We start from the raw sequence: 25,065 nt of genomic DNA on the forward strand, positions 1-25,065 counted from the left end.
ATCTTGGCCTTAACAAAGGCGCAGTCGACTCCGGAGATCCAGCAGGCCTTTCACAATCAGCCACTAATTGGGCCGCAGTCGTTTCAGAAGCGCGGATGATTCAGCTTCAAGCGCTGCGCCGCCTGAACGCCTGTGAGGAAGTTGGGTTGGCCGCAGCTGCGTCACGCTGTCAACAGGCAGGAAGGAAAACGTGTCTCGGCTCAGTCCGGTGGTGTCACTCCGCTCCATTCGATGGGTGTCCCTGCTTTTTTATTTATTTATTTGTTTGCTTCCCTTTGCCTTCAGCTCCTTGACTCGCGCGTCTTGGGTCCGGTCCGTCTCTCTGTCTGGCTCTCCTCTCTGTGAGGGGCAGGTGTTTTGGGGATGAGTAAGCCTCGTGGGCAGATGGGTCTCAGTCTGTAGCCGGGTGTTGGCGCGTGTGCTGGGGTTTAACTTTGGGCTCTGAGCTCGGTGGATCTGCAGGAATGGGATGCTGCAGCGTGACTCAGAGACACTCCGGGACGGACGAGGTGGGACCCGACGAGATCGAGCTGCTGGACATCGAGAGCGCGGGGTAAGTGTGCAGCATGGTCACTTCTTTTTTTTCAGCTACATGTTGGTCACCGCACTGAACGTCATGTGCTATGAGACTCAGATGGGCACTTCCTAATTTCGAGACAAGTTGTGTGCCGTGTGTTGTGTGGTGAATGGTTTTGTGTTACCATGAAATTCAGTCACCTGCTTTCTGGTTTCCTGTAGCTGTGGCCAGATTGTACAGAAGAAGAAACTGAACACATCAGCCATAGTTACTGTGGTTGTTGTTGAATTTATGATATGCTGTAAAAAGTCTCAGTCGGTTAATTTAGGTCACTACAGTTATTTTATTTTTATATTTCTTTGTGTGTGGTACTGTTTGGTACTTCAAGTTTAAAGAAATGGCGTTAAATAAGCAGACGGCTGAGGGTTCACAAAATAGGGGGGGACCAGCTCAAACAGGCACATTGACTTTTCTGTAATGTAATTAACATGCAAAGTAATAAGTATTGTGAATATGCTAACGTCTACATTTAATAAGACAATAAAAAGTCTTTTGGAAATCAAATATCCCTGTACAATATGCAATTGAATAGGGATGTAATTAGCGGCATATACAAATACACAGACAGAAGGAAGGGGAGACTGGGTAGGGTCATATGGTGTCTGCCCCCCATGCACTAATCAGCTTATGTCTGCACAGTCTATGAGTGGGGGGTGTTACAGAGGCTGAGGAATAGAGTAACCAAATCATTTTTTAAAATGGGGTCCAGGGGGCAAATGTTGAGCATTAATGGTTATTATGAAGGGTTAACTAATCCACCAAATCCTAATATCCCATAATTAGCTGAATGTGCTCCGTGTAATAAATGTTATACTGTGTTTTTGAGTCTATAGTAAGTAGTACAGAAGTTTATAGTAAGTAGGTTCACTACATGAAAAAAACCTTCTTTGGCACTGTGATGCCTTACTAGGGGTTTCTGCAAAGAGAGTCTGTTAAAATAATAATAATAGTCAGGAAATTAACATATTACTGTGGTCAAGGCATCAGTGGCTTCATTTATTTGTGTGTGTGTGTGTGTGTGTGGGTGTGTCTCAGTCTCTGGAGTCTGGGGGAGAGCAGACTGCAGGTACAGAGCATCTCTGATGAGGCATCTGTTCCCAGCCCTTCAGACAAAAGCATCCACGACCAGGTACAAAAACATCAGCACCACCAGATACAGTGGAACAGTTTAGCGGACCCCCGTCTTGCTGCTCATCCAGGAATCAGTAACGATATAAACATCGTATCACACCGTTGGGTCCTACTCCAACATGTTTCTGTTATTTTATAGGACCCATTTCCTGCCTTTTCTATTGAACATTCGGAACATGATGACACTGCAGAACAGGTAAATCATGCCCATATTTAGAATAACATGAGTTCAAATGCATTCTATGTGCAAGTTTCATTTTGTTGACTCAGTAGCTATTGAAATCCAAACTTCCCTTGTTGTTTAAGTCAGAACAGGTGAACAAGGGATCACACAAGGCAGTTAAGTACGATGGCAGGAAAAGCTTTGGTTGTGTCTCTGGTTTCAGACGGCCTTGTGGGGGTGGAACAGTGAAGATTTGCATCACCGGATATACACACAGCCAATCAGGGAGTGGGAGGGCCGGGCTGCGTACACGTATGGAGACATCATCTGCTCATCTGTGGTCACCCTTCATAACAGCCATACAAAGGTACCTGATTCAGCTGGCTGACTGTGTGCATGTCTATTTATTTTCACTGAAACCACACGGTTCACCGAAACACACTTTTCATGTCACCTTTCTTCAGGCTATGGGTGAGCGCTACTTGGTGCTCTTTTCTTTTCATTTGCTTATCCTGGCTTTGGACAATGCCAATCATGATTTCATATATGAGGTAGGTAGTCTTATAAGCACAGTCTGATGGTAAGACAGGTTGTGGTCATGTGGTCAGTGTGTGGGGATGGCATGTCAGTGGCATCTTGACAGTTGGTGGATTTGAGCCCATGACCTTCAAGGTCACGAGGTCACTAGAGCACTACTGCCCCACAATGCGATACAGTTGCATGCACTGCTAATATGATTGCATAGTATCAGCATGCGTAGTGCCAGCAGCCTACAGTTTTTCTTACTGATAATGATTAATGCTTTGTATCTGTACAGGAAATACACAGTGGTGTGGAAAATGTGTTTGCCCCTATCTGATTTCTTCCTTTCCATATTAGTAACATTTACATGTTTCAGATCATCAAATAATATTAAATATCAGTCAAAGACAACACAAGTTAACACATAATGTGGTTAATGTGCTTGCGTGACAAAGTAATTGCCCCCTAAAGTTAATAACTGGTTGGGCCACCCTATTAGCAACAACTGCAATCAACTGGGATAACTTGAGCCTTTTACAGTGCTGTCGAGTAATTTTGGTCCACTCAACTTTGCAGAATTATAGTAGTTCAGGCACATTGGAGGGTTCCCGAGCATGAACCCACGTTTTAAGGTCATGCCACAGAATCTCAATAGGATTCAGGTCAGGACTTTTGTCTTGCTGCTGAACTCAAGTTCGCTTGGACGGATATTCTTGGGGTATTATTCCAACAAATGGACGGATGTTCTTGGGGTAATTTTGGTCGGTCGGCCACTCCTGGGATGGTTCACCCATGTTTTCACCATTTGTGGATAATGGCTCTCACTGTGGTTCACTGGAGTCCCAAAGCGTTAGAAACGGCTTTATAACTTTTTCCAGACTGATAGAACTTCTCGTTTATTCCTGAATTTCTTTGGATCTCAGCGTAATGTCTACATCACTTTGTCAGTCAGGTCTTATTCAAGTGATTGATTCTTGATTGATATCAGGAGTGGCAGTAATCATGTCTGGGTGTGACTAGAGATATTGAACTCAGGGGGGTCACACAGGGCTATGTAGGTTTGGATTTTTTTCTCCTTTAATAATAGAATCCTTAACTTCAAACTTACATTTGGTGTCATTGAAAAAGTATCCGAGGGGGGCAAACACTTTTTTACACCGCTATATATATGCATTTGTATGGTACTATGAACCATGGTGTTACAGAGCTGTATAGTACAGTACCACAGTATGGGTTTTTAAGGCTTTTCATCCATCCAGGGAATACTTCCTCTCTCTGCTCTGGAGGTTCGACTTATATCATCTCAAGACTCCAGCCCAGCACACATGTTTGAGATCAGTGGTAAGAATAATTTGTTATCTACTATATTTAGTGATTATTTTCGGTATTTTAATGAATTAATTCGTAGAAAAGAAAAGTTGTTATGTGCTGAAGGTTGTGCATGGTCACATTTTGTTTGTATTGTCAGGGCCTATGGTGGACTCTAAGATCTTCATCTGCACCAGTGCTACAGACATGAAAAGCTGGATGGACAACATAGAGGACCGGAGATATAAGTCCCTCCGGCAGCAGCTCAGTCCATCCCACAGCGCCCTTTCATACCTGGTACCCATCTGAGTTGGGCTAAATATCTAGAAAACACCTGGCATTAATAATGGTGGATGCACATACATTACATTTTCATGAGAGGATATAAATGTCCAGCAAATGCAATAGGAACATAATAACATCTAAAAGAAGAGAGTGGGCAGCATTTCCCTTTTTTGTCTTTCGATTTTCCAACCACAAGTCACTGAAATTGTGTTTAAAAAAAAGTTTATTTATAACCTGTGTTTATAATTGGAGATTCTGTTATTATGGACATTATTATGATATCTCCTTAAGGTGCCATGTGATGAGAGTTGGAAGAGGGAGGAACTGAAACGATATCTCCTCCGGTCCCCCATCTGGCAGTGGGAAGGGACTCTTATCCAGCACATGGGCCAACCAATCTACCTCTCCATGGTTCACATTGTCAATGCTCAGAAACAGGTGGGCAAAAACTGCTTCATTGTGAGACGTGATAAAATGTTTAAAATATGGTTGTCATATAATATGCATATAATGACCATTGTTCTGTGAAAAATAACGTTAAACCCTTTTTTGGAGACCACAAGAGGGCAATGTTAAGTCAGTAGTGTTTGATAATCAGGGGAGCCCACCTAAAACCAAGGTTTGCAGCGGGAATAACGGTTTTATCCTTATCATGGTTGTGAACTCTGGACGTAAATGACAGGCTAAAATGTGGTCCATCCATGCAACGCTACCTTACCAAGTAAACAGGTCAGTTAAATAGTAGAAGAGTAGAGAAGAGTCTCTACTCATCTATATTGGTGGACACCAATTATCCAACTCCAGAGCCATTCCAGGCATGTCCTACTGGATAAAGATCAGATCCATGACATGCAAGTGAGATTATAGCTCCCAGTTGATGTGGGAAAACAAGGGGACCCCACCAGAGCAGCTACAGCAGGGGTCACCAACCATGGTTTTGGAGGGTACTTGAGTTGAGTCAGGTGTGGTGAAACTTGGAAAGATCTAAGATGTGCAAGGCCAATACCCTCCAGGACCACAGTTGGTGACCCCTGAGCTAGAGACTATTGGTGTGGACAGTTTCTTGCCTGACTGATAACCCTGCTGACCCCCTTGAATCTAACCTGCAATGAATCTAACCTGACATTAGTTCACCTTTTTCTTTATCTATTGATACATGTTGGGGGACGTTTCTGCTTGACTGCCTTGACTGCCTGCCTTTCATGCAATTGTTACTCAAAATTCCAAATGCCAAATTTCATGCGCTCTTGTAAATATGTGCTTCTACAAAGTGACAACATGAATATTCATGCAAATGTAATGTTTCATCAATAAGCATTTATATTTAGTGTTCAATTATTCCTTTTTAATTTGAGCAGAGGGGTTGCAAGTCATTGCAGTTGTATCATTCACACATAAAAGTGTGAGAGTTCTGAGTTGCATTATATGCAGTGTGGTATTCTTCAGCTTTTTTTGTCAAATTTTTCCTAATGTAGATTTCTGGTCCAGAGAGCAAATTCATTTTATTTCTTTGAAACAAATGAATTTATTATTGAAGCCAGCTAATGCTATGCTTTGTCTGTTCCAGGGCTCAGAGGAACGACTTCTTGTTCTTTTTCCTCTGGATCTCCTCATTCTGTCTGTTGACTGCCAGCGCATTCGGGTGAAGTACGAGGTGAGCTATTTGCAGAATTCTTTGTGCGCATGTCTATTCAGTGCACCCGGAAAGTATTCACAGCACATCACTTTTTACATTTACATTTCCAGCATTTGACTTTTTCCACATTGTGTTATGTTACAGCCTTAATCCAAAAAATTTCCCTCGAAATTCTACACACAACACCTCATAATGTCAATGTGAAAAAAGTTTAATAGAGGTTTTGGCAAATTTTTAAAAATATAAAAAAACTGAGAAAGCACATTTACATAAGTACTCACAGCTTTTTCTTAGTACTTTGATTAATAATTTTTATTTGTCACATGCATATTTCTGAGTCAGGATGCTCTCCACAACGCCCGTGTAGAAATTCTCAAGACACCCTGAACTTTCTCAGCTGAAAATTTGTTGATGCACCTTTAGTAGCAAGTACAGCCTCAAGTCTTTTTTAATATGATGCCACAAGCTTGGCGCACCTATCCTTGGCCAGTTTCACCCATTCATCTTTGCAGCACCTTCAGGTTGGATGGGATATGTGTGTGTGTGTGTGTGTGTGTGTGTGGTATCCGTTAATATTGCAACAGATAATAGAAATGGGGCATTCTTCACGTTTGATTGCTTTCCTTCAGGGACGGTTACCATGCAATAGCATTAAGGCCATGGAGAAGTATGCCCTGACTGGCAGACTACAGTTTGAGCTTACCGGTAAGGCTGAGAAGGTGCTTTTTTTATAGATCCCTTAGGCAACACAGCACTGCTTTTGTTTGCTTAGTAAGCATAACTTTTTTTTGTATTTCAGGAAATATATTACACTGGTAACAAAGACTTTCAATGATCTTTGAATTTGAGTTTGCCTGAAATGTGTGCATGTGTGCACATGAAGGCCTTGACATTTTTTTTTCATTCTAAGATCATGATTCACAGACATCAAGCCTTCAAAATCATTTGATCTCTGCAGTCCTTAATTTTTTAACTCATCAGCCCACAGGCTGCGTAGAAAAGTGGTTTACAGAAGCCACATTATCACGCTGATGAGCAACTGGCTACAGGAAGTATGTCAGTTTTCATATTTATGACACAAAGTGCCATAAAGCTCATATATGAAGCACATCTATGTCTGTAGGCTATGGCCACATTTTGCATTGCAGATTACTGCATTTGCACAGTACTGTATATTAACTTAACTTTCTGCAAGTTGCATTAAGTTTTACGATTTTATTTTAATTTTAACCGTGGTGGTGATGAAACTCAAGACAAGCATGTCAAAGCATGTGTGAACTGCTCTGTGAAGATGAATATCTCAACTAAAGTGAAATGCTATGTTACATCCGATAGTTCAGCTTGACATGTAAACTAAAAGTCTCATTTTTTAAATCAAAATAAGTAGTTCACAATCAGCATAATCCACCTTTTCCTTTTTTTGCCATGTCCTGGAAGAGTTCATTTATTTGAAATGCAATTGATGCTGGATTGATCTACCTAAATTACAACAGCCTTTCCATCACCCAACAAAGACCAGAACACTTTGAGAGTCATGCCATGACCCCTAATCTGCCCTTTATCTTCCCAGGTGACCTAATGGAGCCCCTGCAGGTGCTCTGCAGCTCACCAGAAGATTATCAAAACTGGATCTTCCAGTTACAACAGGTAGAGACGCCCACATTTTACCAGCTGCAGACCCACTAGATTGACAGTGATTATTGACATTGATTAATGAGAGAGACTCTGTTCTCTTTTTTTTTCAGCCCGACAAGCTTACCGGCACCATCTCCAACAACACGGCACCTCCTGTTATTCCAAAAAAGCGCAGAAGCTGAAGTCCTCTGCGATGTCCATGGCTTGAGCTTGACTGAAAGCTCAATCAAAATGAAGGATTTTCTGCTGGCTAGATCTGGCACAAACAGTGCAGCTTTTATTAAGTATGTAACTTAATAGTCTTCTTGGTGCTTTATATTTAGTCGTATTTAACAAGCATTGTTACTATGTACAGCAGTGAACTGGCGTTAAACAGGGCCTCAAATGTTTCATTTACAGTCTGTGAAATTGTATGCATTCTTATGCGGTTATGAGACAACCTTTTTAAGCTTTGTTGTGTTTCTTGGCCACTGTGTCTCTTCATGTTTCACTCATTTATGCTCCTGTCAGAAAGATTTCTGGTCCAGTTCCTTTCAGTGAAGCCTTTCTGTCCTGCACGCAGGACAAACTAAGCATGTCACGCCTGACTCTGAATTTTCAAAGCACTATAATACAGATAGTATTTGGAGCATGATTGCTAATGTCACATCAAGAGCGTCTTCTGGATTTACAGAAATAAAAAAAAAACAAGAATGTTGCTAAGGATCTGTATTTTGGAGAGGAGAAATTAACTACCCACCCAGCTCTTTAGACTGAATGTCATTGTTGCTGTCAGTCAGAAGATGTCTTTACAAGTTAAGTTTAAAATAGAAGATATTCATAGCGATGACAGCACCCTACTTTAAAGCCGCTCCCACCAGTTTGGCACACGTGCAAAGTAGTGCAAGAGGTTTCAGCCCAGAATCAGCACCATATATATAGACACACACACACTTAAACTTAACTTGCCATACACACACACCAAACTACAAATATAATAATGAATAGGCCACATTTTTTCTGTTATGTCAGCATTTATTGCAAAAGTGAACAGTCAAACTTGCTGCATGGACAGTTCAATCAGCTCTGACTTATTTTTAATTTACAAAATGGATGTGGCATGGCCTGTCTCTTAATTTATAAATAACCTGAACTGTTGCTATCACTCCTAATATATAAAAACATCTACCAAACATCCATCTCAAAAGATGAGAAGCCCAAGTGGGAAATTTACAAATTAGCATGATACACCTTTCTGGCAAAGATCATAATATTCATGTTTAATGTCCACTTCATTTCAACTTATCGGCAGGCAGTTTGCAGGCAGTGTTACGGCCCTGATCGTCAGGACATGGAGTATATTTACATCCGGGGTAACAGTGGAAAACAATTTGAAGCTGTACACTGAAAAAGCCACGGTTACAGCATAATATGCAATGTCTGCAGCACCAGTATGAACACACTATGCTTATTGCATACCTCAAGAGCTATACACACACACACCAAAAATGTACAGGTCCCATGCTACACCATAATCATAAGATGATTTTGTGGAACGTAAATTGAAAACATAAAAGTGCTGCTGAAGGAGTGAGCCACCAACGAACATGCACTCTCTGTAAAAAGCAAAACCTCAGATGAATTTCCCTATCCAGTGCATCCATTGTCATGGGTCACATATAAGATGGAGCAAATTGTAGCTACCTTCAGGTCCAAGTTCAAGATAAAACTGGACATGACACCAGGAAAGGCTAACCACCACTAAACATGCACCTCTAACCACAGTACCAGTGTGCTGCAAGATGACTGATTAGTAGATAGGACCTCTGGTCACATAATAAATTACACATTGTAGGTGTAGCACTCCTTCAGCAGACCACTGTTTAAAATGACATGCTGCTGTAAGGTGATTTAAGGGTATTTAATCCGTGTATGGAAATGAGTGCTACAATCTCTCTTCTGACACTTGCAGGTAGATGTTCCTTCAATGGCTGCCATTTTCCTGGGAATGGACTGTACTCCGGCAGTGAAATTAATGGCTTGGTTATGCTGAGCCCCCCTCCACCTCTGGAGAATCCATTATGGAGGTGCCCCCTCCTTTAGTTTCTGGGTGACACATTTGATGCGAATGTTCTCCCGTAGGTTCCTCAGGCGTGCACTGCGACTTGTAATCTCCTCTACGTAGGTCTTGGGGAACCAGCCCCTCTCCCCGTCTGAAAGTCTGATGCCCTCCACCCAGCCTGGGCAGTTGCAAACCATGTTAAGTAAACTGACCAACCAATGATTAAGGAAAAGAACGTATGGATAAAATTGACTACACGTTGTCTCACCGTCGCTTGTGATGGTTTTGGCTTGGAGGATATCAGCCTTCTCCAGAGTCAGCTCATCATGCTCCTGAGCCTGGTAACTCTTGATACACTGAACCTGAGACATGTCTAAATGCAATGTGGCAGATGACAACAGAACATAATCATCAAATCATACATCAAATGTTTCCAATGTTAATCTGAGTATCATATAAAGATAAAGGACTGTGGCTCTCACCCTCATTCTCTGCACCCTGTTCCATGGATGGTTTGGCACTGGAGGGCACCATGGCCGTTATCCACCTCTGCTTGGTGCTTCTGTTCAAAAAATGAGACAACATTACAGTGTGATTGATTCTCAGCCGCTATATGTAATAAAGGTGCCTATGGCTGTTGTTTCTTGTTTTATTCAACAAAAATTCTGGAACAATTAGCAAAAAATAATTCATGATGTAATTCAAAGATGGATAATGTATAGGAAACAATTTTAACAATTGTTATAACAAAATAAAGGTTGCCTTATCATTATATACAAACGGTTTAAATGCATGCATATACAGTATTTGCAGAATTTTAATATAATATTTGTTACTCTATAATTTGTCTAGTTCAACCACTCACTCGCTGTTGGACTTGAGCAGGATCTGATGTTTGAGCTGCGGACCCTCACACAGCTGCAGGTAGAAGATGAAGCCAGAAACGCCCTGCAGCTTCTGACTCAGGTCCTTCACCTTCAGATCACCAATCTTGGCATGGACAAACACCATAAACTTCCATGTGCTGCAGAAGACAGCAGGGTTTTTTTTTTGGATGACAAGATAATTGTCCTGCAGTTGCAGACCTTTAATAACAACCCCACATGCGTGTTTGGGTATGCCACCATGTGGGAGTCACAGGTACTTACTCCTTCTTCCTGGACAGCAGGAGGCAGTCATTGAACAGGTGGAGATAGACAGGCTTTGTTGGCAATTTGAACTTTGAGCCAGATATGCTCATGGTCTGAGTGTCCACTTCCAACAGTTCCCCATGCTTCACAAGCCATCGAGACTGAGAGATGAGTGGAAAGATCTGGAAAAAAAAGGTGAGCAACTTCCAAATCAGCAAGTACTCAATAATTCTATGATCAAAGCAAAGTCCCGGTTCTCTGATTGTATGCAGGTTAATACCTTTCCCTCAAAGTGAATTTTCTTATTGAGGTGAATGAGTTCCTCCATCCTCTTCATTGACTGAACACTGGAGTTACATTCTTTTATTACCTGAAAAAGCATATAAAGAGAAAGTGAGTGTTATATTCAACTGTTTTTTTTTAAGTTCTCTTATAAAGGTGCGAGAAGAAAGCATTTGTCCAGTATTGTAAATAGTTATCTGATGTCCACATGCAAATTTGCAGAAAAATGCCCAGATGTAATTTTACAAGCCAATTTATTACCATAAATATAATGGTATAACCAATATAGTCACTTTTGCTAAAGTAAAATGCTTAATTTAGCAATACCCTTTTCAGCTCATTAAAGGCTTTAGTGGCTGTGTCCTCATCCCGTGACCCAGGTGTCGTCCTCTTTAAAATGTTCTGGAGTGGAATAAAGTGATTTCTCAGTTAGCTGGATCAAGATTTCTTTTAAACAGAGTAAAGTAAAGGGATGAGGGCATGTTTTGTGAGAGATGAGGGTTCTGTTCAGTACCTCCACCAGCATCTTGAGGCGAGTGATCCTCTGGAAAGGTAGGATGAGGAAGGAGGTCAAAGGGAGGCGCTGGCAGACGGGGGCCTCCTCCAGACGTGCCAGGATGGAGGGGAAACGTGGGTTCTCTTGTCTGGGCCAAGAGGAAACAATTATCCAAGGCGAGCAGGTACATACACACACACTCTCACTACACACAGAGAAACGCACAAATACGAAGCACACAATCCAGTCACTAACATTCACAAGAACACACAGGGCTAAAGATAAAACACCTCGTAAAACACAAGTTCAGATGAACACACAGACACACACACACTACACCGTCTGCTAAAAACTATGGGTCGTGTTTGTGGTTTGATGTGGTCTGTCGTGTTTACAGTAGCCGTTGGTACGTCTGTTCCTGATAGGCTTGATTGGTGACATAGGGCAGGTAGACCCGGCGGAGGGCGGGGCAGTGCTGCAGGACTATATCACACACATCAAAACGAAGAATATCCCCCTCCAATCGGCGCTCCAGGTCCTGCAGAAACCTATGTGGGCGAGGCATAGTGAGGCATAGTGAGGCATTTTTATTTTTACAAAATATAAATAATTAATTTGACGCAAAATCTCAACTCTTGTAAAATTTTAATTGCATACGTTTCAGTAATCAACCTTAATTTAGAAGCTCAGAATTTAGAATGCATTTTAGACTCACACACACACACATCGCTTTACCTCTCGCTGACATCTTTGACCTCAGGTAGTTTGGAGAAGAGCCACTGTCTGTCCTGAGCACCCAAACACTCTGTCAGCTCCTGTGACATCATGAAGTGATCCACTGCAATGGTCAAGCTCCGAATGTATGAGGCCTCCGACGTCACCAATTCAAATTTAGCCTATGCAGAACAATGTACACTGTGACTCTTTTATTTACTGAAAATACAATTTATGTCAAATAGTAAAGTAAACAACAAAAAGTGCTGGTCACCTCCTGCAGTTTGCGCTCCTCATTACTGAAGTTGTCCAGCTGACCGCTGGACCGGACATCAGGAATGTCCTGCCAAAGGGAAAAGGCGGAGCCTCGGGATGAGCGGAAGGAGCTTGATGGGGACAGGTTGCAGGGAGACACCGAGTCGCTGCCCCGCTCCTCCTCACTGCCTGGTTCTGCCACCTGCTGCCGCTGGATCTCCCTGTTGATGGCAACATCGCTGTACTCCTGGTACAGGATCGCTGAAACACACACAGTGGGACACACACATATACTGTACCATCTCAGAAAAAAAAAATGTCACATTTTAGTGAAAGTCAACAGTCTTACAGCTCGGTAAGAATCTTGACAGGCGGTGGGAGCTGCGGATGCAGTGAGGAACGTCTCCATCCTCCTCAATTGAGTCTTTCCTCATGCTGTTGAAAACGGAACATGAATCACTCCTGTCTTCATGCGACCATGGCTGACCATAACTGTATCGTCACCTGTGCTTGCTGCAGCGCCGGTGTGGTGACACACAGCTGTCAGCAGGGGGCAGTGGAGATAGAGAGGCCACGGGACTGTGAGGCGAACCGTCGCTTGACCCCCCAGAGGAACGCGGTTTGGTGTTGAGTTTGTCTGCAAACAGAAAGGGGGGTTCGACGGGGGGCAGGAATGGTGAAAAGGGGGAACAGGAGAATCCAGGAAATGTGGCACATGGGTGTCACAGTGAGGCCATGGAGAGTGAGACAAAGCCTCCAGTTTTTGAGCTAAGAGGGGCTCTTCATACAAGAGAGACCACGTTTGCTATCAGTGGCAGCAGTGACAGGGAGACAGTGTGGAGTGTGTAGAGTGCTGAGGAACTCACGGTCAGAACTGAGGTGGCCAGATGACTGCCTGTCTCGTGAAGCCACCCGTGCGGACAGAGACTTGCCGAGCTTCAGTGAGAACGAGTTCTTCCTCTGGGAGAGCTGCAGTCGCGAGATAAGCTCAGAGGCCGAGAACCGCCGGCGCTCTGGGTCGGCCAAACGCGTGCGGGGCAGGGCAGAGCCGCCCAGAGCAACTCGCTCCTCTGGATCCTCCTCCTGGACACACTCTACCGCCTCTGTGGGCTCAGAGGAGCAAGGTGGAGGGTGTGGGCTATTGCTGGACCCATCTGTGGATATGCCCGACAGTGGGCGGGAGCACAGGGATGAGCCAACAGTGCCAAGCTCCTCCTCTAGAAAGGACTCAAAGGATCCCGGGAAAAGGTAGTCACACTCCAGGCCCGGGCTGCTCATGGTGTCATCAGTCAGAGAGTCGGGAGAGTAGACCTTCATCTTACGGCCTGTAGCCACAATGACAGGTACAATATTAAACGCTAAGTTAAATAAGAGGTTTTGAATTATTGAATATATTTGAATTATTATTCACAAATAATAATATGAAGCCCCACAATAATGCCCCAGCATAAACCTCAACCAATGGGCATTGGATGCATTGAATTGAAAGATACGGCCTACTTTGATACTTATTTCTGCCACAACTTTTCTAAAAAGTTGCTATGCATGTTGTGGTGTTTTAGGCACAGTCTTTCAGTGAAACTTGCAGGAGAAAATAGTGAGAATAAAACAGCACTCATTCTTGTGGGTTAATGTGAGACATTAATATCACACATATGGCTGCTCAAGTCATGATCTCTGCCCAACATGAGTGCTGTTGATGTTGTGCTGTGATACTGACGTTGGGTGGTGCAGACTAAATGTTTATGCAATAATGATGTTGAGCTCTTTCCATAAAAATGTTTGCATATTAGCAGAAGTTACATTATTGGATAAGCAGGGGAAGTGGGTCTTGCTATCCTCACCAGATTCAGCACTAACTGGTCACATTTGTGTATCGGTTGTGGTAATTTAGACAAATGACTAGGTTCAGGTTGGTTGAATTAAGCATTTTACCCCAACCACTGAATGGAAGAAAATTATTTTATGTCACAAAATAAATACAAATAAATTGCATTACACAAGAATAAATTGCAAATTAAATAGTTCATTCTGTGGCTCATTGATGCTCATCTGCACCTTGAATTCAAGCCCATGATCCTAGTATAATAGTATGATAAGGTGCAAGTAATGAATTCCATTATTTCTGAAATAAAGCAGCAGGCATTTAAGGATGAGGTGCTCCACATTTAAAGACTCCATCCATTTTACATTAATTCTTGCTACTTGTGAAAGCAATGGTGTTCCACTGTTAATTATTACATTCAGTCCTCGGGGCTTAAACAGTCTCAGGCAGCAGAATCTTTATGAATCCAATCATAACATGCCCCAACTCATCAGTGGAAACTGAAGGAATGTGAAATGGTTTTTACCCAGCAATGTAATACACTTACGGATGGACTTCTCCCGCATGGACGTTTGAGATGACCGTCTCTGCGGCCGCCACATGTCCTGAACCTCCAAACTCATGGGGGAGGAGGGAGAGTGTGGCTGGTGACACTCCTCTGGGTCTCCAAATCCATGGGGAGGAGGCAGGGGCAGGAAGAGGGATGAACGGAGGCGCATAAAGTCCAGCGTGGGGCCCTCGGAAGCAATGGAGTTAAACATCCTAATGTCAGATGCCAACACATCCCTTCCCTGTAGTATCTCGCCCGAATCTGTAAAAACGTCACTATTACTGCTGTCCTTCCTGCAGAGGTCTTGACCCCTGGTTGTCACATCTGCGGCATGTATGTCTGAGGATGAGGAAGGCCCACTCTGGTCAGCCAGTGGGAGGTCAATGAAGGCCAGGGTCTCCTGCTGGCACACGGCGATGTGCTGGTGCTGGTGCAGCAGGGGCCTGGCATTGCTCAGAGCCTGGGCCTCGCCTGAGACTGGCACCCACATGTCAGGGCTCTCTCCTCGGCAGTGGAAGGCGTGGAAGGCGTGGAAGTGGGGCTGGAAATCAGGGAGAGGGGAGAATCCATACCCAGGGAGCATAGCTGAGTCTGCACATGTGCGCTGCACATTAAAGGGGAAAAAAATGAAACAGAAACACTTAATTCTCTTTTATTGCTGGAGTAACCACAAAAATGACATCAGCAATCATCTATTGTACAGTACTGCTACTGTACCCATACAGAGTTACAAAAGTTCCCCAGTGTCCATATTATGTGTCAAACGTAGCCCAGAGATCAGTTATCATATGGAGGAAGTTTAATTTAAGTCGCTCACTTTTCACTGAATCAATGGCCCATGAAACAACACACAAAATAAACAGACCTGCAGGAACAAATGAACTTTCCCCTCCTGTGCTCAGGTTTCATCAAGCATGCATCTGAACCTACAAAACCTTAAACAGGCCATGATGTCGGAGAGCCACCTCATGTACAGGTGGGAAAAGCAGCAGGCAGACCCCACCCTATCGCCACCCTTCAGCAGGCAGAGCCCAGGCCTTGCTGCTTTAATTAAAGACTGCAGGCGTGGAGCATCATAACCTGCACTTATCATCTCCTCTTCTGCAGGTGGACCAGCAGTCGAAGCACCAAGTGGCACAATACTTCCACAGCACCACGTCTGAATCATCACTTTCACACAAATTAAACTACAGCATATAAAACTGCTGTCAAACACTACTAATAGTTTGTAGCATGTGTGGTACTAATATTAGGAAATTAAAGCATAGACAGTTATAGTCGTTCTGGTACCAAGTTCAAAATTGTAGTCCCCATAGTACTGAAGTCCGTACTCCAATACGGACTTCTAGATCACAGTCATCCATGACCTTACAAAGATGAAAGATGAGTCCAGCCTGTAACCTGTCAAAGGGTTGTTTCCACTTAAAGCCCAAAGCATGCTGGAGCTGGCTTCATTTTCCCTGTGAATGAATGGATCAGCCACCATGTTAAACCATGTTAGACAGTTCAAATTTTTCAACATCTCATCATCATCACTTGACCTTTCCTCATTTACTTCTCAACTACACTACCAGTCAAAAGTTTGGACACACCTACTTATTTATGGGTCTTGCATTTTTAGTGTTCAGCATAAATCTTACATTGTACATACAAGTCTGAAGACACAAGACTATGAAATTAAACACACGTAATATGTAATGAACATGTAGTTATGTAATAAACAATAAGAAATAGCAAACAATGCATGAAGTTGGACATTTGAGTATCACCAAAGCAGGGGTTTTTTACTGTAAGGGCAGCAGTTCACCCTCTAGGCTTCTCTCCACCACCTTAAGTTGTACAATGGTGATGGTTTTCCAACAGTCCTGAAAGTTTATGCTGAACACTGTTCTCAGTTTACCAAAATGCAGATAATACCAGAAATTGATTATTACCCAGCCAGCACTGTCCACATCAACAAGGCACTAGCTTTAGTGCAGGAACCGAGCTGAAAAAGCATCTGCAGCAAGAGCACACTTACCATGAGCTTGTCTTGTCTTTTGGCCGATTTTGAAAGTATCAAACTAAACTTATTTTGGTAAAAAGTTGAATAGGTCTTTTTATGGGTATTTTTCCTGAAAGCATTCAGTGTAATTCAAATGTTAAATGTTTTTTTAATCTGATTCTTGTCTAGTTTGGACTGTCACCAGTACTTTGACTAAAGTTTCACTAAAAATGTATTTATCTCTGGTGACCAGGCCACAGGATAGACATTTTGGGAGATGCCTTCAAATTCTCACCCATCTGGTTAAGGGGGCATGGCATAGTGTAGCATCACTGACCCATATAAGATCCCCCACTGACCCATAAAATGAAAAGCCCTGGTTAAAATGCAGGCATGACATGAATATTATTATCTGCTCAAAGGCGGTGCAGAGGCCTTTTGTGTAAATATTCTGATTATTTGTCGGACCAATATGTCAGCCTGTTATCTGAATCACCCCCGAGGGCTGAAACAACAGGAAGAACGACCTTTAGAACATCTCCATTTCTCCTGCCTTCCTGTCTGCCCCAGTCTCTGTCTTTCTGCCTGCGACCCCCACCAGCTCTTAAAACAGGTGAGCGCAGGACTCCGCCCTCCACTCCAATGGCATTCAAATGCACACACAGCTACACACACACGGTAGTGTGAACACAAAACCAAACCCAACATATAAACACACAACCACGCCCACATGCACTCAAATGCTACCTTCTCTCTATTGCACACCCACACACACACACACACACAAATGGTTACCTGTTCCCTGCTACAAACAAAGGACCTCTTTATGCCTCCAGCTGGGGCAAGAGGCTGGGTGCACAGGAGATTTGAGAGGGTGTGGGAATGGTTTTGCGATCCCTCACGAGCCCCCACACACCAAGCACACAGAAATGGAGATGCAGTCCTTCCTTAAATGAGCGTGTTCTCAATAAGCTCAGCCTTGAAAGACTGGGGGGGGGAGGTCACCACTGCCAAGTTTCTGCCAGCAAGTACAGAGAACGCCAGTGTGTCATTGTTTATCACCTAATTGTTTCAATCCTGTTTTATGCAATAATAAATGTTTATCAAGATCAAACTTTGGAGCAGATATGCAACAAACAATGCAAACTGGGTCAGGGCACAAAGCATTACTTCCTATATTAATGCCAATGCAGTCCTTCCACCATTTTTTATTTGTGTGATTATATTATCAACGTCTTTCTCTATATTAAAGAAAATACATCATATAATTTGGCGAACTTTTTAAGGTGTTATTTGGGAATGTTTGAGACTGTGCTGGAGCAGCATCCCCTGTAATTTGGTAGGCCTTGGTAAGTCAGTGTGTCTGTGTGTTAACTGAAGGGAGGACAGGATTCCCTTTTATGAGCGGGGTGATTAAAGAAGAGTTTCCCCCGGTGCCATGAGCCGCCTAAGCCCCACAGACAATCAGCACAGGCGCTAAAGCCCGGCACTTCTGTGTAATTTCCAGCACGGAGTCTGTGTTTGCTCATGGTCTGAGAGACCTGAGGACGCTGCCATTCGCATCCACGTCTCCTAGGTGTCCTCATGACATTAAGACAGATTGAGCTGTTTGCTCTCCTATTTCTACAGTTGAACAAAAGTGAAGACTGTGAAATAACACCCAACAAAATGACATAACAGACATGAAGTTATGAAACTAACAAAACAAAAATGATAAACAAAGACGCAAAGATTTTATGACAGCATTTCACTCTCTTGGCTGCTTTCAAGCAACAATGGGGACAGTTTTCCATCAGTCCAGAAGGAGGTTCTGTGTTGTGCTCATTTAACTCATTTAAATAATCAACTCATGTGTGTCTGATTCATGAAGCAAACACATACAGTATATATACATTATTCCCACCGGCTAGGTGCACTTGATAGTGTATATATTCTGAACAGTTAAGAGGAACAGTTTTTAGCCACTTAAGGTCTGTTCAGAATCCTGAATTTCGTCTTTGGTGGAATATCCTCCTCAAGTCTGAGTATGTGTGTGTGTGCATATGAGTACAGTTTAATCTGACAGTGTGGTGTGACAGGCTGCTGCGTGTGTGTTATATTGCAGAGAGTCGGGACGACACTCCTGCTCTAATTGGTGCTGTTCGGCGTTTGGTGGCTGAGGCTGGGTTACAAACCATCTGCTCCACTAACCTGCAGAGTGGAAGGAACGACAGAAGAACTCGCTATATTTGAAACAGCTTGTGTTGAAAACCTCATTTATTCATTGAACACATGGATTGTTTGATTCTCAGGAATGTGTGTGTGGGTGGTATGTGGTGTGTGTCATAATGTTTTATAGGTGAGTGTACATTTTTGCTGAATCGTTGATGGACGTTGAAGCACAGGTGGGCTTCCCAGGGGCACCTGGAAGAATATCTCTCTGTGTTTATGTTTGGTGTGGGTCCTAATCCCACTCCGAGCCTGAGGCCTTTCCCCAAAGAGACAGGCACCAAAAAGCTTAATCTGCCAGAAAACACTGAGCTCCCACGGTCACACAAGACTCACATAGTCAGAATCAGGGCCAGTGGTCAGCGTGGAAACCAGTTCATTCTCTCAGGGTTTTAGCAAAGTCTTCTCGCTTTCATCTTCCCAGTGCGTGCGCAGACACACACACACACACACACACACACACACGGTCCCATAACTAGAACTCACATGTAAACTCTAAGCCATCTATGACCTCAGTCACCCATACCCATGAACACACAGCCCCTTTCAAGTTCCAAGCCGTGCAGAGTGCAGAAAAGTCCTCATCCAGTCATCTGAAAATCTATAATTTTCCTAAGCCTTATATCTTCCTTATAGTACTACATTAGAAAGTGGATATTCCCTGTTTCCCTGGGTCCATGTCTTTTTGAAAAAAAAGTATATATAACTATAAATGAATTAGTCTGTTTAATTAATCTAGTGGCACCACTCTTCATTGAAAAAAAGTGCCTGAAGGGGCTCACTGTTCCTCCAAGGTATTGCAGCGCAGATAGGTGAGTTTCAGACTCCTGTTGCCTGAGATTAGAACACCGCAGTTCAACATTACCCTCCTTTTGGCAAACCTCTGAGTCTTACTGAGCCCTGGTCTGCACCTCAACTGAACAATTTCACTCTAATCAAAAATGTTCTGGCATTTTACCATATCCTATCATATGACACACACACATTTAAGTAGAAGAGACATGATTCACAGCACATGTGTCCTGGCCACCAAATCGAAATGCTGAAAATGTACTAAATACAGTAGAACTTCAGGGCTTTGATCTCAAACCATCAAAACGGTATCATCCTCATCAAACAGAATTCATTTTAACGCTGCTGTAACATTCACTAAGGGAGAGGAGATAAATCCTTCATGCCTATACCCAGCATGTCTCTTTGGAGCTGAATGTGACCTACTTTTATTGACAATGATCCCTTCTCTCATTGACACTTCACTTCCTGTTTTTTTTCGCCCTCAGCTCCAACCTTGAACCGAGGCGGCTGAATTTTAACTTCATTATCTGGACAGGTAAGGACATGAGCTGCTGAAGCCTGCTTATTTTGAAATGTGATCTGGCAGAGAGCAGATTGAATCTGACCAGGCCATTTGAGAACTGTTGTCACACAATTTAAAATATTCCAGTGCACAGATGTGAAGCTTCATTAAGGTCCTTTCCAATCCCTTAGAGTATTAAAACTTCTAAAACTTCCCTAAAGTAAGTAAATCCTGCATATTTTTTTTCAGGGAGCCAAGTCATGCTTTGAATGTCTTCTTCCAGACACTGGGAGACTAACCCAGCAGAGCATATCCGCAGGCTACAGCTGAGACAGGTGTGCGAGCCACGGAGCAGGAAGAGCCTTTCACACACCCCCACAGGGCACCTTTCTCAGAGTTCACCTGATTAAATGGTTTCACACACACACACACACACACACACACACACACACACACACACACACACCCTACACTACATGTATAGCAACAGGCCAGAAACAGACTATTTTGTACGTTTGAGACGCTTACTGCTTACAAGGCAGCTGAAGACTTGTAAAGGCAGCTCTGCATTTGATTTGGCAGTGACAGAATAATCTTTTGACACTTTGTTCAAACAAATGTGCTTGAATACAATTAGGCTGCCACAACAGCTTGTGCTGCTAAGGACCGACCACGTGCAAACACACGCAATACGAAAACTGCTTCCATTGACTCTCCTGGACATGTAACACAAAACTGTTGTGCAGATCCAAGTTCAATTTCATGTACACCCATTAACCCCTACAATCAATCTCTGACATGCGCAGGCCCTCAGCACATTCCTGGAATATCTGGGGCCATGTTGTTCCCGTAAAATTACCCAATAAGCCGTAACAGCACCAGCTTGGGTCCACATAACAAGAAAGACTCCATTTATGCAGACTGATGCTATCAGGTATGATACTCAAAGCCTCATCCATCACACACACCCCTAGATTACTCTACACACAACTTCCCTGTTCAGAGTTAATTCAGCAGATTCACAGCGCTCCTATTTTTTTTTTTGACTCCATTGGCCTTCCAAGGCCAGGCCTCCTTCAATAAACATGTTGCAATTCTACAGTTCTAACAATGAGGCTATTCTTCATGGGTAAACTGCCATTTTTCAAAAAATATTTATAGTGGGTAGAAACATTATTGCTATTGTAGATTGCTGCCATATATGATAAAATATATATGTTGTCTAAATAAAATATATATGTTTGTCTACGTAAAACTTGAGTATGAAATGACAATAAATTAATGTCATTTATAAGAGTTGGCCACCTAATACAGCCTTACTGAATTAGATGATAGAAAGTAAGTAATAGAAAGATGGTTTAGCCCTAAATACTCATCCATTTTGTTATGCCAAGCTGGTCATTATATATAAAATCAATGAAGGCCAAATGTCCTCTGATACAAAATATAGCAAGCCTATCAACAGTCATAAATAACCAAAAATCATGAAACATAACATTGGTCAGATAAAAAAAAACTTAACAGAACAAAGAAAAAATGTGTTGAATCATACATATTTTGTCACAACACAGAATTGTGCCTTTCTACTGAATCATCTCTCTCTGCAAACATTAATTAGCAGTGCATTAACCAACCACTGTTCACTACTAGAATGCTGCTCAATATCAGACAATTAATATATAACACAATAAAAATATGCTGCTATTCTCCACTTGTTGTTAAGTACTTAACTCCACATGTGTTCATTCATAGTTTTGATGCCTTCGGTGAGAATCTACCAATGGTCATGAAAATAAAGAAAACACATTGAAGGAGAAGGTGTCCAAACTTTTGGCCTGTACTTGACAAGTAACCCAATACACCTCTAAACTGAAGAAAATATTGTCTCTCACTATTAACTCCTCGCCTAAAATTATGCTAACTAGTTAATAACTTACTAATAACCTAACATTATTACACATTACAACTGTACGTCTTTAAATGTCTTTAAACTCTACTTCACTGTCCTTTTTCACTCCAGGTTGCAGTATGAGGCACAGCTAATGTGAATCTCATATATTACTTCACCTTGTGTTCATAAGCAGTGATCAATTATTCATTCGTGAAATTATATGCAGATGAGTTCTCCATGTAATGATGGCTGCTGTGTCACAAGCCATGAAGGAGGTGTTGATGTAACCATTAGCGGGACAGGAAAAAGCGTGGCCGAGGTCGGACAAGTTGCAGTTCTGGATGGTGTTAGAGGGTGGAGGCTTGAGTGGCTTTAGCTGTCTGATGGCGTCTCGGCTGCGTGTAGCTGCACATACAGCGTGCCTCGAATGACTGGCAGGTGATGGGGCAGGTGCGCCTCACTGGGGCAGGGCGTGTAAACCGTGGGGTAAACGGGAGGGTGAACAACAGCACATCCAATTCTGGCTGGAGTTCTGCTGACATGGCAGCAGGTCATGGCGAGCGTGTGGGAGGGGACATGGCCGCTTCAGGTGCACTTTGTGGCTCTGTTATTGCTCATGTCTTGTTTTTGCCGCCTGTTTTGTGCGAGACGGAGGGAACACCAGACAGACATCTGCAGACCTCTGCAACTCTCTATGAGTCACCCTCCCGCACAGACGGGCACGACTCGGCACATTCCTGCCGTCTGAAGCTCCTCTATCCCCCACTGCCTTTACCACCGAGTAAGAAACCACGCCAGGTCACTTGAGTACATCTGATAGGCGGGAGGCCAGCCGTGATAACAGGAGAGTTTATGTGCCTTTACTGAGACGTCCAAGCGCAGCTTCTTCTCAGATGGCTACAGAATGCTATGAGGGATTCCGTTCTGGTTTGTAGGGCCAATAGGAACAGGAGACTCATGGACGGTTTGCCGTTTTTTTCCCACCTGGCGCCCCGCCTGAAAGTCTGGATTGCACCTGATCTCTTGCCCCTCTCCTAAAAAGAACTATGAAACAATCTCTTCCCACCCAAAGAACAGCCAATCACAGTCCCAGAGACGCCCGCCCCAGAAACAAACTCCCGTCCCATCACAGAGATACCTGTTACCATGCCAGGAAGATGACAATGCAATTATGCCCACAATACGGGTGACTGGATCTGCGGGGTTGGAAGATGAATAAGGGAGCTTGATCTTGACTGAAATCTGATATCTTCATCTTTCATAACAGCTGCGGATGGGCCTGTTCAGGGCTGAAACCAGTGGTGCTTGATTTTTGAATTTTATACTCAGAGTGTGTAATCTTATTTAAAACAGTGCTAAACAGGGCAAACATAGGAGCTCTCAAACTTGACCGACACAACTCTACTTCAGTCATAGACTTACAATATAAACACAGACAGATGTGAAAATGGACCCAAACATCGCACACACATACACGTTGGATGACAGAATGCTTACTCAATGCTGCCAGTTTCTCCTTAGAAAATCAGCCACTGGTTCCCTCCAGGCAAATCCTGAGGTTTCTGCACCTCGAAGCTCAATCTGAACATCTGTGTGCAGGTTCTCTACAATCCCTGTTGCACCTCCATTAGCCTCAGGAATGCTCTCCGAGACTCTTTCATCGTTTAATTACCCTTACCTGTCGCCTGTCATTACTGTCAGCAGGAAGCTGAAGGGTTCACACCACCCCTGCACAGGACTCCATCACAATCGTACTTCATTAATCGAACTGATAAAGGGTAACGTCATGTTTTGTTATTCTTTCACTGTACAAAAACCAAAAAAAACATTAAAAAGGGATTTTAGAGACCCGAGAGGCTGGTCTGGGATCAGTCTGTGCTCCTGAACTCCACAGCTCACATTTAGAGCCAAGTCACATTTACAGCAAAGCTCCCCCAGTGTCCCAGACATGCAGGTACCTGCCCACCCAGGGAATGGCTCTGAACTACCCCTCAAGACATCGAACCCCACAGTGGCCTGTACAGTAGAACTCACACAGACACACATTCTGTTCTCTGGGGAGGTTTAGCATTTTATGTGAATGCAACGCTTCAGCTGGCGGGTGCCTGAGCTTGTCCTCTATGTGTGCACCCGAAGTCTAGAATCCCAGAGGAGCCCAGGAACCCAGTCTGTGTGCAGGTGTGTGCAAACAGTGTGTACCAAAGCTTGGTGGGAACTCCTCAATTACCTGTGTGAACCAGCTGAACCCCCCGTGCTACCGGTGAACTCACAAGCCTGCCATTATAAGAACGTAAGAGCAGTTCATGTGCTTTTAAAGCAGTCTTCATCATTTAGGTTCAATGCAAATTATTAAAAGGTCAAAAATGTGGAGTCACAACGGCACAATGTGCAATAGTGTTACGAACACTGATCATCAGCTCCCTGGTTCAGATCATACTTAGATCAGAGACGTAGATGCTGTACCTCATGAGTGTCAGTGGCTGCCGGGCTGGATGGGGGCCAGGGGGTCCATGTTAATCCAGGCCATGCGAATGTCTGGCTCAGGCACGCCGGTATCCATGACTCCCTTGTGTTCCTCCTGCTTCCTCGCGCTTGCGTTTTCTCTCTCCCTCTCTTTCTCCCTCTCTCTTTTAAACTCTCTCCTTGTTTCCCCCCAACTCAGTCTTCCGCAGAAAGGACCCCGGCGCTGAAGAACTGGGCTGGATTATCCACGTTCTAAATCTTCTCTTCGGATGTGCCCCTTTCAGCCTTGCACAGCTACAGAAAAGCAGCATAGAATATATATACATACATTAACAGAAAATAAAAAAAACAAAAGTTGTCTGTCTCTAGCTGCTTAAAATGCAGATGCCTCTGCCAGCTTCCCTCTCTTCCCTCATATTTTCCTCGCTCCCCAAGTAGCCGAGCTTCTTCTCAGTTCCATTCTTCCTTCCTCTCTTCCTTCTTCTCCACCTCCACCCCAAAGAGTCATTTATGTGCTGATTTCGAACATCTGCTAAGAGAGGAAGAGAAAGAGAGAGAGGGGTGCTGTCGTCTGGTTGTAAGTGGAACCCTTCTAATCGGAGAGAGGAGTGCGAGTGCCTGTCTGTGTGTGTGTGTGTGTGTGTGTGTGAGCGCAGAGGCTGGGATTCCTGT

General features: G+C 43.4%; 2 protein-coding genes across 7 annotated transcripts; one reads left to right on the plus strand and one right to left on the minus strand.

The window, feature by feature from the left end:
• The first annotated feature begins 174 nt into the window (after positions 1-174).
• Positions 175-12,346, plus strand: LOC114797837 (pleckstrin homology domain-containing family N member 1). Of its 5 annotated transcripts, none has more exons than XR_003750995.1 (14): positions 175-553; positions 1,613-1,706; positions 1,848-1,904; positions 2,095-2,238; positions 2,336-2,422; positions 3,653-3,734; positions 3,862-3,998; positions 4,278-4,424; positions 5,554-5,640; positions 6,252-6,327; positions 7,193-7,269; positions 7,368-9,639; positions 10,151-11,782; positions 11,967-12,346. XR_003750995.1 is itself a non-coding variant. In XM_028993042.1 (12 exons), the coding sequence occupies exons 1-12, from the start codon at positions 465-467 to the stop codon at positions 7,437-7,439; spliced, it is 1,149 nt and encodes a 382-aa protein (XP_028848875.1). In that variant the 5' UTR covers positions 175-464; the 3' UTR covers positions 7,440-9,922. The 5 variants fall into 5 exon arrangements, 1 of the variants encoding a protein (XP_028848875.1); XR_003750998.1 differs by lacking the exons at positions 10,151-11,782; positions 11,967-12,346 and having other exon boundaries at positions 7,368-7,541; positions 9,209-9,323; positions 9,422-9,922; XR_003750997.1 differs by lacking the exons at positions 10,151-11,782; positions 11,967-12,346 and having other exon boundaries at positions 7,368-9,323; positions 9,422-9,922.
• arhgef19 (Rho guanine nucleotide exchange factor (GEF) 19) lies at positions 8,312-25,065 on the minus strand. Of its 2 annotated transcripts, XM_028993035.1 has the most exons (16): positions 24,394-25,065; positions 14,548-15,154; positions 13,042-13,500; positions 12,680-12,812; positions 12,525-12,610; positions 12,195-12,436; positions 11,942-12,102; positions 11,602-11,754; positions 11,225-11,354; positions 11,038-11,112; positions 10,709-10,798; positions 10,447-10,610; positions 10,164-10,322; positions 9,781-9,860; positions 9,567-9,671; positions 8,312-9,476 (listed from the first exon to the last, which is right to left on the minus strand). In XM_028993035.1, exons 2-16 carry the CDS (start codon positions 15,131-15,133, stop codon positions 9,316-9,318), a joined length of 2,784 nt encoding a protein of 927 aa, XP_028848868.1. In that variant the 5' UTR covers positions 15,134-15,154; positions 24,394-25,065; the 3' UTR covers positions 8,312-9,315. The 2 variants fall into 2 exon arrangements, 1 of the variants encoding a protein (XP_028848868.1); XR_003750994.1 differs by lacking the exons at positions 8,312-9,476; positions 9,567-9,671 and having other exon boundaries at positions 10,164-10,288.

This window comes from Denticeps clupeoides, chromosome 10, assembly GCF_900700375.1.
Source record: "Denticeps clupeoides chromosome 10, fDenClu1.1, whole genome shotgun sequence".
In the NCBI taxonomy this organism is placed as follows: domain Eukaryota; kingdom Metazoa; phylum Chordata; class Actinopteri; order Clupeiformes; family Denticipitidae; genus Denticeps; species Denticeps clupeoides.